The sequence below is a fragment of the Myotis brandtii genome, unplaced genomic scaffold (assembly GCF_000412655.1).
Source record: "Myotis brandtii unplaced genomic scaffold, ASM41265v1 scaffold550, whole genome shotgun sequence".
Classification (NCBI taxonomy): Eukaryota; Metazoa; Chordata; class Mammalia; order Chiroptera; family Vespertilionidae; genus Myotis; species Myotis brandtii.
This window is the reverse complement of record NW_005370043.1, coordinates 3,436,173-3,452,079: the sequence shown is the minus strand read 5'-3', so window position 1 is coordinate 3,452,079 and position 15,907 is coordinate 3,436,173. Positions and strand designations below refer to the sequence as shown.

The 15,907-nt window shown below is 43.7% G+C and overlaps 1 protein-coding gene across 9 annotated transcripts in view; it reads left to right on the top strand.

Annotated features, from left to right (window-relative positions):
• GBF1 (golgi brefeldin A resistant guanine nucleotide exchange factor 1) overlaps nt 1-15,907 on the top strand; it is a 125,128-nt gene that overhangs the window by 91,130 nt on the left and 18,091 nt on the right. For 2 of the 9 annotated variants that reach the window (XM_014549408.1, XM_014549406.1), the window contains exons 4-12: nt 1,284-1,415; nt 7,052-7,170; nt 7,712-7,820; nt 8,334-8,394; nt 9,656-9,710; nt 10,417-10,515; nt 13,849-13,996; nt 14,561-14,784; nt 15,299-15,467. In XM_014549408.1, the coding sequence (XP_014404894.1) occupies nt 1,284-1,415; nt 7,052-7,170; nt 7,712-7,820; nt 8,334-8,394; nt 9,656-9,710; nt 10,417-10,515; nt 13,849-13,996; nt 14,561-14,784; nt 15,299-15,467 (1,116 nt within the window). Of the gene's footprint in view, nt 1-1,283; nt 1,416-7,051; nt 7,171-7,711; nt 7,821-8,333; nt 8,395-9,655; nt 9,711-10,416; nt 10,516-13,848; nt 13,997-14,560; nt 14,785-15,298; nt 15,468-15,907 lie in introns of those variants that run through there. The other 7 variants (XM_005878257.2, XM_005878258.2, XM_005878256.2 and 4 more) reach the window with 5 other exon arrangements.

The following is a 15,907-nucleotide window of genomic DNA, read 5'->3' as shown; positions in this document are numbered from 1 at the left end:
AAATGTTTTATATTTTTCAGTTTTTCCAGATATTTCTATTCCTTGCATCTCAACACTCTACCACCTCACACACACAAAGGTTTTTCTTCTGCGAATTGTACAGCTCTAGGTGGGGGTAGTGGGGGATGAGAAGCAGGTTTTATACAGCTGATGTGATCACTGAACAGACAAGCTTGGAAAATGCTACTCAATCTGCCAATTAATTAAAGCATTAATCTGAGGAGCAGCCGGCCCAGGGAGTGTTTACCCACCGGGTGGTGGTGGTAGGAATTGAGTGGGAAGAAGCTTCTGCATTTGCATGAAAATGAAGGTGTTTAGGAAGCCTAGCTTTCTTTTGTCTCTAAAGGTGAGCAACCTTGATGTTGTCCCTAAATCTTTCTGGCCTATTTAGGAAGTCTTTCAGGGAGCTGGTCTTTGACTGATTGAAAGCACAGCATACTCTAGAAAAACAAATTAAACCCTGGGCAAAGTAGGGTAGGGAGCAAGTCCAGTGTAGTATAACTTCTTAGACCTTCTAAATTCAGGAGTATATGCTGGTAATTAGGTAGAATAAATGTAATGGTTTTACAACCATATACTCTATTGACTGGATTCAAATCCCAGCTCTGCTTCTTATTAGCTGTATAATTTTGGGGGGCCAATCATCTATTTTATCTGAGCCTTGTTTTTCTCATCTGTAAAATAAAGATTATGAATTTCCCCTTCATCTCAGGGCAGTTAGCTCTCTGCTTGCTGTAGGCAGAAAGAAGGCTGGAGAGAGGTTAGGACCATCCAAAATTACAAACTGCCTCCATGGGTAAGGACTGTATAACCTTTTGTTCTTGTTAGATTTATGTATATATGTACGTATGTATATTTGTTTGTTTGTTTTAGCAAGGTTCTCTAAACCTCAAGGTTTCCCCCCATCTTCCTAAGATGTGCTTATACATTCTTTATCTCTAAGAAAAGTGATTGATCATAACAGCGAAAGACAAAAACAACAGCTCACCCCAGGATTTCTTTGACCATATTGGCTGTATCCAAGATGAGGTTTACCTCATCAATAGGGAGGATGGACATGGAAATTGACCCAGCAATATTTGATGATATTAAGGAATTAAAAATTGTGGAAATAGATACATAACATAAAATCTATATGACCCATTTTATTGTTAATTTCAAAACCATGATGTTGCTCTGGCGACTAAGAACTCAAGCCTCATGACACAAATAAGAAGGACCTTTTTCTAGAGTTTAGCTTTTTGTTAGATGGCACCTGTTCATTCCTCTTTCTTTTCTTGCAGAACTCTCAGAAATTGAGCCCAATGTATTCCTTCGTCCATTTCTGGAAGTGATTCGCTCTGAAGATACCACTGGGCCTATCACTGGACTGGCGCTCACCTCTGTCAACAAGTTCCTGTCCTATGCACTCATAGGTAAGAGACCAGGCTTGTTGGATGACCATAAGCACTTCATTTCCTGCCTTTCCTGCTGGTCAGGCTTTAGGCAATGAGCTGGTGATACTGGAAAGTTTTTCCCAGCCATCCATTTCCTTGTAGAAGAGAAATAGGATTATTGATTACTTATCATGCTAATTGATTCAGGTTTTGCAAGTGAGGAGAGAAGAGAGGTTTCTTGGGACTCTAATTTCTTTGTGCTTTGTGGGGAGTTAAGGGTTTGGTGGGTGCTCTTAGAGGTTTGGTTTGGTTTGGTTTGGTTTGGTTCCTTTTTCATTATACAGGATGACTCTCCTAGCATCTGAGCCACACCACCTAGGGCTTGGTTTGGTTTCTTTTTTTTTTTTTTTTTTTTTTTGGTTTATTTTTAAGTTATTTTTTAAATGTAATGCATGCTTATTTTAAGAAGATAAACAATAAAGAGGTGTCTAAAAGAAAAGTTAATGGATTCTCCTCTATCTTTCTCAGTGCTACTCTTTCCTTAGGTAAATAATGTTAACAGACTGGTTTGAATCTTTCTATAACTTTTCTGCACATGTATATAAATATATAAAGAGTACCATAGTTGTTTTTCCTTTTTCTTTCTTTTTTTAAAATATGTTTTTATTGATTTCAGAGAGAGGAAGGGAGAGGGAGAAAGAGATAGAAATATCTCTATGCCTCCTGCATGCCCTTCCCTCCCTCCCACACGCACACACACACTGGGGATAGAGCCTGCAAACGGGGCATGTGCCCCAACCTGAATTGAACTGGTGCATGGGTCGATGCTCAACCACTGAGCCATGACGGCTGGGCAAGAGTACCATCTTTTAAAAAAATAAAATAGGATTATGTGCTACATATTTTCTTTTTTTATTTAACAGTATTAACTTAACCCAACTGGCTCAGCAGTTGAGAGTCAACCCAGGAACCAAGAGGTTGGTAGTTGATGCCAAGTCAGGGCACATGACCTGGTTATGGGCTTGATCCTCAGTAGGGGGCATGCAGGAGGCAGCCGATAGATGATTCTCTCATCATTGATATTTCTATCTCTCCCTCTCCCTTCCTCTCTAAAAAGCAATAAAAACATTTAAAAAATAAAAATCAATAGACTATTTTTAAATGTTATTTTAAAAATAGTATTAACTTTGAAAAACGTACATTATATAATTATATACCTGGTTCCCCTCCCCCCCCATTTTATCCTATATAATAAGGAGGGAATATGCTAATTGACTACCACACCCTCACAAGATGGCAGCGCCCACAGCCACAAGATGGCAGCGCCCAGTCCCCTCCCCACCGAGGAGGGCCGCAGGTCCTCCTGCACCCCCCACTGACTGAGGCTCAGGCAAGCCTCAGATGGCGGCTGCCCAGCAGCCCAGGGCCAGCCCAAGGCACAGGTAACCAGGGCCGGCTGCAGCTTGCGCTGCCAGCAGTGGCAGCAGCAGAGGTGTGATGGGGACATCGCCTTCCCCTGATCACTGGGTCACCTCCCGCCCCTGAGGGCTCCTGGACTGTGAGAGAGGGCAGGCCAGGCTGAGGGCCCTCGACCTCCAGTGCATGAATTTTCATGCACCAGCCCCTAGTTGAGATATAATTGACATATAACATTGTATTAGTTTAAGGTGTACAGCATAATGATTTGATATATGTATAAATATAAGTTTAGTTAAAATCTATCATCTCATATAGTTACAGTTTTTTTTCTTATGATGAGACCTTTTAGGATCTGTCTTAGCTACTTTCAGATACACAATATAGTACTGTTAACTATAGTGACCATGCTGTACATTACATCCCCAGAAACTATTAATTTTGAAATTGGAAGCTTATATATTCTTTTTTTATTGTCTTAAAACATATAATATAAAATTAGCCATTTAAATCATTTTAAGTGGCATCAATTACATTCACAATGTTGTGCAACCATCAGCACCATCTGTTTCCTAAACATTTTCATCACACCAAAATGAAATTTTTCTTCTCCTCAACCCTAGTAAAAAATTTTGTATTTTTGGTAGCTATATAATTTCCATAGTATAGATATAACTCAGTCCATTTGGTCATTATCTTATTGATTAATATTTACTATTTAGATTGTTTCCTATTTTGAGCCATTATAAATGCTGAAATAAGCATCTTTGTTCATATATCCTGTTTATTAATTTTCCTTTTGTATGACAGATTCCTATACTTGAAATTTCTGGATTAAAAGGTCATGTGCTTATTATATTTTCATAGGTACTACCAAGTTGCTTTCCCAAAAGATTACAGCATTTGCACTTCCAACAGTTTGAGGGTTTCCATTTCCCCACCCTATCACCAGCACTGAATATTGTCAGTATTCTTTATTTGTGCTAATTTGATGGGTGAAAACTGGTATTTTGTTGTTTTTATTTTCTTGAGGTTGAACATTTGAATTTATTCTCCTTTGCCTATTATTTTATTGAGTTTTTTGTTTTTCCTATCAGTTTGTAGGAGTTTTTTGTATAGTGGGGATACTAACCCATTGTCTATCACAGTATTACAAATATTTTCTCCCAATATAGCCCAATTATTTTATCCAGTCTTTTGTTTATCTCTGAATTTGTTTATGGTGTCTCTTTTGAATTTGTTTTTGTTGGTCTTGTCACTCAGGATCCTGAATTTCTTTTCCCCTATTGACAGCCCATGTGCAAGGGTAAGGAACATAGAAAACAGGCTGCTGTCTTTGATTCTAAGAAGACAAGAAAAGAGGAAGCTTAGACTGAAGCTAGCCAAAAAGAAAAATGGCCTTCAATTTAGGGCAAAAAAAATCGATTATCTTTTCTAGAAAGTTGGATTTGCTTAGCTGACATATTCAAGATCCTCAGCAGGAATCCTGGGTGTCAGGTAGTTTCTGAATAGGCACACCAGCCTCTCCATGCACCCTAGTCCTAGCTTTATACTTTTCCTATGCAAATGTCAGGCCCAGCTACTTCCAGCCTTGTCCTGAGCACCACCTGCAGGCCATCTCTCTTCACAGCCTCCAGCAGCTGCCCTCTGTGTCTTTTCCCTGCTCTCCTGTTAATGTAACTCTCTCCCCTTCCTGGACTTGGCAGACAAGCTGGTCATTGGAGACCTCAAGCCAGCTGGTCATTGGAGTTTCCTGTGGTGGGAAAAGAAAATGCTGGAGGTGGTGATTGCAGTGGGCATGAGAAAAGGAGCAGGAAGGAGTGTATGAAAGCCAGAAGGCAAAGGAGATGAAATTGGCAAATTTCCCTGTAGTCTGCTCCAGAGTGGCCAAGGAAGGACATTCTAAGGAATGGGTCCTGGGGAACACAAGGTCTGCTAAGTGAGTCCAAGCCAAACACTCCTTTGTTTAGGCTGCCTTTTTAGAAGACACTACCCCCTCAGTTCTGTGGCCCAAGACTTCTAGGATTATTTTAGGTCTTACTCCAAGGACCAGCCTTTTATTTGGCCCCACACAGCTGCCAGACCAGGATTTGTGCCATTGATTGCCTGCCTTACTGGTGGGCCATGTCTACTATAGTTAAAGACCTGTCACTCTTACTACTTCATTCAAGCTCAGAGGATAAGGGCTACAAAAAGATCGATAGAGCCTGGCACAGTTAGTTGAGCATCAACCTGTGCACTGAAAAGTTGCCGGTTTGATTTCCAGTCAGGGCACATGCCTGGGTTGTGGGTTTGATCACCGTCGGAGAGCATACAAAAGGCAACCGATCGATAAATGTTTCTCTCTTTCTCTCTCTCTCTCTCTCTCTCCACCTCTTCACCTTCTCTCTAAAATCATTAAAAACATATTTTTAAAAAAAGAGTTTACACTACTTGAATAAGGGAGATTTCTGAAGGAGGGGAAGAAATGGGCCCCCAAGAGCCTTATGAGATGGGAGCAAGGCTGCCATTTACTGAGCTCTGAAACACCATGCGACCCTGAGAAGGACCTGGATTTCCTGTGCAAGGAAAGGTCCCTCCTGGAGGCCTGAAAAAGGACTGTCTGGCAGGGCTGAGAGAGGATTAAGGCAAGGGCCTTGAGTGTACAGGCATACCTCAGAGATATTGTGGGTTCGGTTCCAGACCACTGCAATAAAGCAAATCATAATTGTTGCTGGTAAGGGGTCTTGCCTTCAATTTCTACAAAATAACATCTGTGAAGTGAAATAAAATGAAACACAATAAGGCAAGGTATGCCTTCAGATTTTCTGTGTTGATTGGGAGAAACAAGGAGAGTTGAGGTGATAGAAGGAGCTGGTTTACCCCATATACTATATATCATGAAATTGGCTTCCTTCTGCATGACCTCTAAAGTAGCCATTCCTGATGCTGAGTAAAGGCATGTTGTATGTAGGACAAAAGCAGTCTGACTAAGTGTCAGAGACTAACCAGGACAGAAAAGAAAGATGAAAACCACTTATAATTAATGAAAGTCTTCTGGCTCATTGTTGCAAGGGAAATGTTCTGGTTTCTTAGCCATCCCCTGAGCTTTAGGCTCAAGAACTCTGATAATTTCAGATAACAGGATAGAGAAAATGATAAAAATTTCTTACAATTCCTACCACTTAAAACTAGAAGGTGCTCCTGTATTACAGCATGCTATCTCTAGAGCAACTTTTCTGTCAGTCACAAAATTTTGTCATGTCCCTACCCCCTTTTTTTCTACTTATGCTCCCCATTTAAGGACAATCCAGATAGTTCTCAGGACCCTTGTAGGCCTTGGGGGAGGCCATTTCTTTGGCTACTCCTAGTGGACATTTAACACATGAAAGGAACAGAATTTTCCCCTTGGTAACATTTGTGTTAGCTTCCAGTATGGTGCTGATTGACCTCTAGCTTTTCCCTTTATCTTATTCACAGTTGAAATTCTCCCTCTCTCTTACTCCCCAAGTAGCCAGCTCTCAGTCCTGTTTAGTTTGTCCATTTTCTCTCCTAATGCCTGTTTAGTTAAGCTGGTAACAGGATTCTTGCTCTGTGTCATATTGTTTTAAGTAAGAATGAAACCAAATCAGGAAGAAGTCTGTGATTTGCTGTAATGTGGCACCCAGATATGAATATTAGTGGCAGTGACTGTCCATTTCCTCCCCTTACTTCCCTTCTCAGTGGCATCTGAACACAAAACTCCAAAAGCAACCAGAGAGGGATGTATTGAAGAAAACACATGAAAAAAGAAAGGCTTCAACCTTGGCATTCAAAGATTTTGCCCTTCTCGGCCCTTACTCTGGGCCAACAACTCATATTTCCTGTCCCTTTCTCTGTGAAATGAGTAGCTTTACACCAGTGATTCCCAAAGTGTGGTCCCCTAAGCAGCGGTGTTAGCATCACCTGGGATCTTGTTAGTAACACAAATTCTCAGGCCTCGCTCTAGACCTGCTATATCAAAAATTCTGAGAGTGAGCCCAGCAATTTATATTTTTAACAAGCCCTCCAGATGATTTGACATATGCTTAAGTTTGAGAATCACTGTTTTACACAGTGGAGTTTGTGCTGAGGAGCTTGTTAAAGTCGTTTATAGGCTAAAATTCTCAGGTAGCCCAAGGAACCATGGATTAAGGAACTGAAGAGGAGAAAACCAAAGTCTCAAAGCAGTTCCTCGACAGGATGTCTTGTTTTTTCTCTCTCTTCTCCACATCATTTAATCTTCCTTTTTCACTGGACAGATCCCACTCATGAGGGCACAGCAGAGGGCATGGAGAATATGGCAGATGCTGTCACCCACGCCCGTTTTGTGGGCACGGATCCTGCCAGCGATGAGGTTGTCCTGATGAAAATTCTTCAGGTAAATGGAGGGGAAGAGCAGTTAGGCTAATGGCCAGGAGCTGATGCCATTGGCTCTACTTACCCCAGTCTGCCTGTCTGCCGGCAGCATGAAGCTGTGTTTTGACTCCACTGGGGCTTAGGGAGCTACTTTGTTTCCAAACAAGCAGCTCGGGTACCCAAAGTAAAAGCTTTTTCTAAGGAAAATAATTAAAAGCTTTGAATGAATTGATATCAAATACCGGAAGCCCTTAATACACTTGTATCTCTGGCAGCTTGTATCTGTGCCATCCATCTGTTGGGCTTGCAGGCTAGGGCTGGAAAGAGCTCTGAACTATGTCAGGGTCATACAGAGTAAAGACACAGTTTCCAAGACAAGATTCTGGGAGACCCCACTGCCAAACTGAAGCAAGATCAGCATTCTTGCAAACCTCTGTTTCTCACTCCGAGTGCTTCCATAGGAGACTAGAAGAACAAGAGGTAGCTTCTTTCCCCTCAGGTACACCCTATGCTTCATCTTGCCTGCGTTGTTTATCACAGTATCTCCTCTTTCTTCCTGGTAGGTTTTGCGGACTCTCTTGCTGACCCCAGTGGGTGCCCACTTAACCAATGAATCTGTATGTGAGATTATGCAGTCTTGTTTCCGGATCTGCTTTGAAATGAGGCTCAGTGGTAGGTGCTTGAATATTGGGCCCTTCACCTTTCCTAGGGCCATTGTGAGTATGAATACAGGATGCTATCCCTGAACCCAGAGAGACAGAAAACTTGGGATTTCTCCATCACCTACCTTGTGGACCATAGGAGTCTAGAATTCTCTCTGTACTTGACTTGTTTGTTTTGCAACTAGAATAGAGAACTTAGCCCATTGTGCCAGAGCAAGAATTAGAATAGATCCCTGACTAACTCAGGCCAGGCACCAAATCTCCCTCCCCTGGGATTTCTGGGATTGACACCAGCCAAGATCCCTAAGAACACAATCATTGCACCCCTTTTTTTCTGACTCAGTAGTGCCACCTAGTGGGCCAGTGAAGTTATGGCTGCCGGCCTGAGCTGGATGGAGCTGGTTTTAATAAGTTTGGCATAATCCTTGGTAAACAAGGTTTGGAGGGGAGTCTGCTCTGAGAAGCCTCCTGATAATAGCACGGCAAGTAATGACACCTGTGTTATTTGTTTTTGCCTGTGCAGAGTTATTGAGAAAATCCGCAGAGCACACTCTCGTAGACATGGTGCAGCTGCTCTTCACAAGGTAAACCTGCTGCTGTTTGCTTCAGCCCTGCTGCCCAGGCCTCTTGAGCCTGCCTGCTTCTACACAGCCACTTCAGGGACCTGGCCAGTCCTACAGCCACATCAGAGGCCAATGGGATTATGGATGGGGGTACTTCTCTGGGCCCAGGGTTACCAATCAAGGGAGAAGGAGGAGGGAACTGGCTTGGCCTCAGGAGGAGGCAGAGGGATATTTGATCTAGGCTGACAGACCTCTTTCTGCTTCCCAGACTTGTGTCTGTGTACAGGTAGCAGCTGGGAAAGAGAACCCAGAGAGGAAGCCAAAGTCAAGGGAGCCTAGAACAGGTTGCCGAGCTCCTAGAGCTCAGCCCCATTTCTGTGAGGAAGGACCAAGGCTAGCATGACCAATGATCCTGGTTTGCCCAGTTTATCCCAATTTTAGCGTTGAAAGTCCCACATCCCCACAAATCCCCAGTCTTAGGCAAACTAAGACTATTGGTTATCCTAGTCAAGGCCCTCAACTTAGGTCCTAGGAGGCCTTTTCATACTATGACTAGCTTTCTATTTCCTGCACCTCCTTTCAATAGAATAACTTTGAGAAGAGCTGAGGCAAAGGCTTTAAAGCCCCCCACCCTGCAGGGCATATTGATAATGGGATAGGTTATGCATATGTGGAGACAGGGGTTATACAGAAAATCAATGTAACTTCTACTTGATTTTGCTGTGAACCTAAAATTGTTCTAAAATATAATCTTTTTTTTTTTTAAGCCTCTTCCTGGGACTTTTTTTTTTTGCTCTCAGATCTATAAATAATAATCCTTATTATCAGCAGACTAGATCTGCCCCTGGACTCTGCTTTAAAGAGTTTCTTACTCCTCTGGCTCCAATTTCCTGGTTTCAGAACTTCAACCTGCCATTTACTTCGCATCCTATGCCATCTCCTGGGGTTTTGATTGACTGCCCTCTCCCCATCTTGTGGTTTTCAGCAATACTTGCCAAGTGAAGGAGTAGGAGTCAGTTTAAGGATGAAAAGAGGCTCTACACTTAGTTACTTTGCCCTGATGTCTACCTTCTTTTTTAGAAAGTGTCTATATCATACATCCCCCAAATCCTGTGGCTCTTTGATGAAGCTCTGAAAAGGGTGAAATTGGCTTGCTTCCTTCCTAGCTATTCCTAAGAGACAGGCATGCTCTGTCCCAGAGCATCTTTGGGCTGTGGCCGGCATGGAGGGGGAAAATTGTTATTATTCCTAATGACAGTCCGCGGGATTCTTTGTACTATAGGTTACCTCAGTTTAAAGAAGAACCCAAGAACTATGTGGGCACCAACATGAAGAAGGTATGACCTGCTGTCCCTCATCCAAACCTTGATCTCCCTGGATGGGAATTTTCCTGGATACCCTTGCTTAGCAAAAACATGCTTTTGCGTAGACAGATTTGTTTGTAAGCTAGAAATAGCTATCATAACTTTAGTGAGAAATGTATTCTTTCCCAGATACCTCTCCTTCCAACCTTTTCTTTCCAGCTTATCTTGTTGATCCTACTACATAAGCTGGTGAGCCAGTCCTTCCTAAAAAACTAGATGAAGCTCATCAGGTTGGGCTAAAAATATATGTTGGTAAAGGTGAAAGACCTACCATCCCCTCAGGGTTCAGCCTTGTCAGCAGGTTAAAAGGCCTAGAGAGTCTATGCCCCAAATCCCACTCTAATGCTAGATTAGACTGGGCTCATGCTTGTCATGATGAGATAAATCAAGCCTGACTCCAGATCAGAAGGTTCTCAAACTGGTAGAAGAGAATGGTGGCCAGAAGAATGGCCTCTTTCTATCTTGAATGGAAGCCCTGGACTTCACAGGCCTCTCATGAAGATTCTGCTTGCAGCCCTAAGAGGTTCTGTCTATGGAGATGACCCTTGGCTGTTTGATGCATGCACCTGACCTTCCCCTCTCCCCTGCCATCCATCCCCATTCCTGCCCTGTGCCCTGTTGGCTTGTGTCTGAGTTTATTTCACTCTGTTTAAATCATTCGTTTGCCTGTCTTTCACAGATTTCTCCATGTCTCCTCAACAAACTGGAGCTAAGTAGTGGGGAGCAGACCAAAGCCCTGAACCAGTTAGAGAGGGTACTACTCTTTAAGAACCTCAAGGTCTCTCTCCCTCTCCCTCTCCTTTCTCCCCTTTATATTTATTTATTTAAATGTTTATTTTTTATACGTAATATGTGGGTCCATTTCCATTGTTTAGAGCACAACTTACCCCTCCTTAGTAACACAGCATGGCTTTGGAAGAGTTGCATGTGTTTGTAGCTTTGCAGTATTGATAATTTTCCTTGGGCATCTACTTGCCTGGAGGCGGAAGGAATCCTTAAACTGGTGATGTGTATCATATAGTGAGCCTAGATAGAGAACTTGGGTCCTGCTGACATATTGTAGGGAGGCTTAATATCTACCATTTCTAGGGGAACTCTGAGGGACCTCCAAGTAAAACCCTTTCCTCTTCTACTCTTTTTCTGTCTCACAGCTGGTATAGAGAACTTAAGCACAATCCTTGACTCTTATCTGGATACCTGAACTTGGTTTGGAAGGAAAGGGTAGTCCATCTAATTGGGGTCTTTTATTCATTTACTTTTTGTTACCATTAAAGAGGCTTTTCCAAGGTTTAAGACTAGATGGATGAAAAGGAGCCAGATGCAAGGATAGCCCAGGACACTGGGAGAACTTTGGGATCTGCAAAGATGCCCTCTATCCTTTAAAAGTCAAGATATTTGGGAGCTTAGTGGAGAGGCCCAAGCTAAAGATTACTCTAATACCCATATCCCTCCCTTAAGGGGAAGAGGGAGAGAAGGAGGTATGAGCTGTCTAGGCTATCTATCACAATAGTGTGCATGCTAGCAATATGGTTTTGGACATCCAGGTCATTGAATATAAAAAGAAGTGTGTGTGTGTGTGTGTGTGTGTGTGTGTGTGTGTATACCTAGCTGGAGAGTCCATAGGCCTATTTTTTTTTTTTTGCTTCCATTTGCATTGCCTCAAGTTCCATGTGTGTGCTTGCCTAATCTCAAGTTGCAGGTCTCTTCATTGGTTACCTAGTATTTTGCCATAATTATTAATTTAGGACCTACCATTTCTTTGTAAAGCTTATACTGTCGTTTGGTAATATAGAGTTATATGAATATGATGGTGAGGGTCCCATGAACATCTACTGCCCACCCCCTACCTTAGCACCTTAGGACAGGAAGCACAGCTATAATTTTTAAGGGCTGAGACATTTGTGAGAACTGGCAGCCTCTTTGTCCCTACTCTAGCCAGGAGGCAGAGAACACTCACTGAAATGATCAGGTTGGAGCTAGCTTTGCTGAGGATAGAGAAGGAAACAGGAAAAAGTGATCCTATTGTGGGAAGGAATATTAATGAGTGACTGGCTTCTCTGTGGAAGTAGGACTACCTAGAGTTCCTGAAATGGGTAGGAGGAGCTGCCTGGGGAGAAAGGATATCTTATAAAAGTAGATCCAGATGATAGTACTTTCTGGAGCTCAGTGACAATTGCAAACAAAGCCAGGAGGTTCTTACTTTCCCTCATTGACCTGTTGGGCTTCTTACCTATCTTTATGTTTGGCTGGTTCTTACCTCCAGAACATTTTTCCCCCCATGAACTTGACCCAAATGAGCCTCCATGGTTCCTGGAGAGAGTATCGTATTTCCTGCTTAGCCACAGTGCTCAGAGTACTTGAAGCTCCATTCTAGGCATATGACTACAGGCATTTTGGAGATGGATAGACAGGAAGTGACCATGCAAGGCTATTGCTATGTTACTAAAAGCTAGGGGCAGAGCTCAGCTCCTAGACTTCTCTCCTTTACGGGTGAAGCTATGGGTAGGGAAGGAAGAATTATGTCATTTCTAAGTAAGGGATCAAAAGTTATCCAGGTTCTGGAGAACCTGGGGAAAGTTGAGGAAGAGATCCTATTCCCCAAATATCAGAAGGAATTGAACAGGCCAAGGATAATATAGATATATTCAGCCTTTAGAAAGAGTCGGGGAGGAAACGTACCTCTACTGTCTTTAGAGTCATTCTGATGGTTCTCGGAAGAGAATTGCTGTTGCCCAATTCAGGATGGTCCATCAGTCTAGGAACAGTTTGGTGTAACTCTGTAGAGGAACTGGTTTCAAATCCTAACTGAGAAGGCATCAGGACTAGGAAAACAAAATGGGCCTAAACAAAGTCACTGTGAACTTAAGGTGGAGAAAGTGCGTAAAAACTTATATCCTAAAATAGTCAATAGATGATAGAGATTTTCCTTTGTGACTAAAAGGAAGCTATAGGAAGAATAGAAATATAGCAAGAGAGAGGGAAATGGAATGGAGCAAGAGCCTAAGAAATCAGTAGCCTTACCATCTGAAAATATAAAATTGCATCTAGAAAGACCCCACAGTGAGAAGGACAGGAGGTCTCTTCCTATATAATAATCCTATATAATAAAAGGCTAATCCGCAAATTGACCAAACGGTGGAACGACCAGTTGCTATGACGTGCACTGACCACCAGGGGGCAGACACTCAATGCAGGAGTTGCCCCCTGGTGGCTCAGCCAGAAGCCAGGCTCACGGCTGGCGAGCACAGCTGCGGTGGCGGGAGCCTCTCCCGCCTCCGCGGCAGTGCTAAGGATGTCTGACTGCCAGCTTAGGCCCGCTCCTCTGGGGAGCGGACCTAAGCCATCAGTTGGACATCCCCCGAGGGCTCCCAGACTGCAAGAGAGCGCAGGCCAGGCTGAGGAAACCCCCCCCCCCAGTGCATTAATGTCATGCACCAGGCCTCTAGTTGATATATAAAAATTGGGAGTAGCAGAGAGCAGAGCAACAGCATGACATGACCCTAGATCCTTAATTCCACAAACCAATTGAGATGTCCCTCCTTCTTAACTCCAAGGAATGAGCCTTTGACCAGTTTGATGCAGAAATTCCATACAGTGAGGAGTATGGCCCAGTTCATGAAGCAACAGAATAGCTAAGAGTCTGGCTGGGAAGGAGTAGGCTCTCATAATTGGATAAGAACTAGGAATAGGCAACTTCTGCAGGTAGTTAAGGAGGAAAGCCCAAGAGTCTAGGACCTGTAGATGTAAAGCTCCAGGCAAAAGAGTCCCTGCCCTTATCCTTCCTGCAGGAGGGTTGGGCACCATCTAGGTCTCAGGATTGCCACCCAGGACTCAGGGAAGCAAGTGATGTGTGAGAGCTGGGCCCTATCAATGACCAACCTAAAAGCAGAATGTAACCTTCCACATGGAGGCTGTCAGGCTCACTTGCAAAGTGCCCAGTGTAGAAGCCAGGTTAGAGGAGCAGGAATGTACTCTGATGGTGTAGATTCTTCCTTTGGCACAGATACAGGGTATAGGCTTTTTCTAGGAACAAGTAGAACCAAGAGAAGGGAGATTTTAGGGATAAAGTTTTAGTTTGAATACTAGTGCTAATGAGGTGTGATATTTCCAGCTGAAAATGAGAGCAGGAGGCATGAGTGATTCATCCAAGTGGAAAAAACAGAAGAGATCCCCCCGGCCCCCACGCCATATGACCAAAGTTATACCAGGTTCAGAGCTACCCATCTCCAATGGAACCACCTTATCCTCTAATTTCACTGGTGAGTGCCCTGGGTTGCTTCTTCTGATTAAAATAGAGAGAGAGTGGAAGAGAGGGAGGAGGGGGGGGGGGCGGTGGAGAGAGAAACATCAACTGGTAAGACACATCATCTGGTTGCCTCCCATACCTACCCGGGCTAGGACCAGGGATCCAACCAAGGTATGTACCCTTGACTGGGAATTGAACCCATGACCCTTTGGTCTGCGGGCTGACACTCTAATCACTGAGCAAAACAGGCAGGGCTCTCTCTCTCTCTCAGGGATTTTGACATTGAAGACCAGCCAACTGAAGGGCTTTGGTTTCTTTCTGCTGAGAGCAAAAATGGGAAACTCCAGGTCAAGAACAGACAGTGACCATTTAGAAATTCGGCAGTGACTTAAGTTTGTTCTCCTTCCAGGGGAACTCTGACTACTGTAGAGACCAGTGTATACAGAGATTAGTATGCAGTCTAAGAACAGTTCTGGTACCATAAAGGTACCAGTTCTGCTACCATAAAGGTACCAGTTTGGTACCATGCTTCCCACAGAGTGTCTCTTCTTTAAGCCTCACTTACTTTGCTTGGCAGGTGGCATGCCCTTCATTGATGTGCCCACTCCTATCTCCTCTGCAAGTTCAGAAGCTGCCTCAGCAGTGGTCAGCCCCTCTACAGACAGTGGCCTGGAGTTCTCCTCCCAGGCCACTTCTAAGGAGGACCTCACTGACCTGGAGCAACCTGGCTCTTCAGGGTACAGCACAGCTACAGAGCCTGGCAGCAGTGAGCTAGGGGTTCCTGAGCAGCCTGACTCCCAGGTATGGCTTTCATTTCTAAAGGCCCCTCTCCAGTCTTCCACTGTGGAAATTAGTTTGATCCTTTAGATCCTTTATCCAGGCGTTGGCTAAAAAGATGGTTGGGGTAGGGTGGGTTCTTCCCCGTTTCCTAGAAATAGCTGTGCTGCCTAGAAAACCTATGATATGACTCACTGTGAGAGTTAGCTCATGGGATTTATCAAGTTATACATACAGATAGGAAGTACTTGGCAAAGGTGAGGGAGCTGCCTGTGGCTTTTTCTGGAAGATAATGATCCAAATCTCAAGCCTATAAGAGCCTCTATTGCTTCGAGAGTTCGAATCATTATAGGTCAATGATTCCTCAGGACATGTTTTCTGAGTCCATCATATTCCTTCCATTGATTCATAGCCCACTAAGCTGGCCCCTACACCTGAAATCCATTAGACACACTTGGATGACAGATATTTCAGGAAAGTAAGTTCAAAGTTGCTCTTGCTTCATCCCTCTTCTATATCCCCCTGCTACTGGTCCTAGCAGGAAGGGGCCCATGTGGAAAAGGCCCAGTCAGCATCAGTGGAATCTATCCCTGAAGTGTTAGAAGAATGCACATCCCCTGTTGACCACTCTGATTCTGCCTCTGTACATGACATGGATTACGTCAATCCCCGAGGTGTGCGCTTTACACAGTCCTCCCAGAAAGAAGGTGAGTACCCTTAGGTAGGCTCTGCCTGTTCACCTCCCCCATCCAATCCACTAAGCTGCCTGAGCCTAGACTGTCTTGGACATGTAGCATCTGCTAGTTCAAGCTCTAGTCAGGAAATGGAATCAAGTCAGAGGGCTGTTGGCATGGATGGAGCCCTTCCCTAACTTATAGAGAGAGGGGCTTTGGTGGACAATAAGAAGTGAGAGGGAAGAATAGAAAGCTTGGGACTTTTTTTTATTATATATTTTTATTGATTTCCGAGAGAAAGGGAGAGGGAGAGAGAGAGAGAGAGAAACATGATTGATAAGAGAGAATCATTGATTGGCTGCCTCCTGCACACCCCCTACTGGGGATCAAGTCCGTAACTCCAGCATGTGCCCTTGACTGGAATAGAACCAGGGACCCTTCAGGTTGCAGGCCAATGCTCTATCCATTGAGCT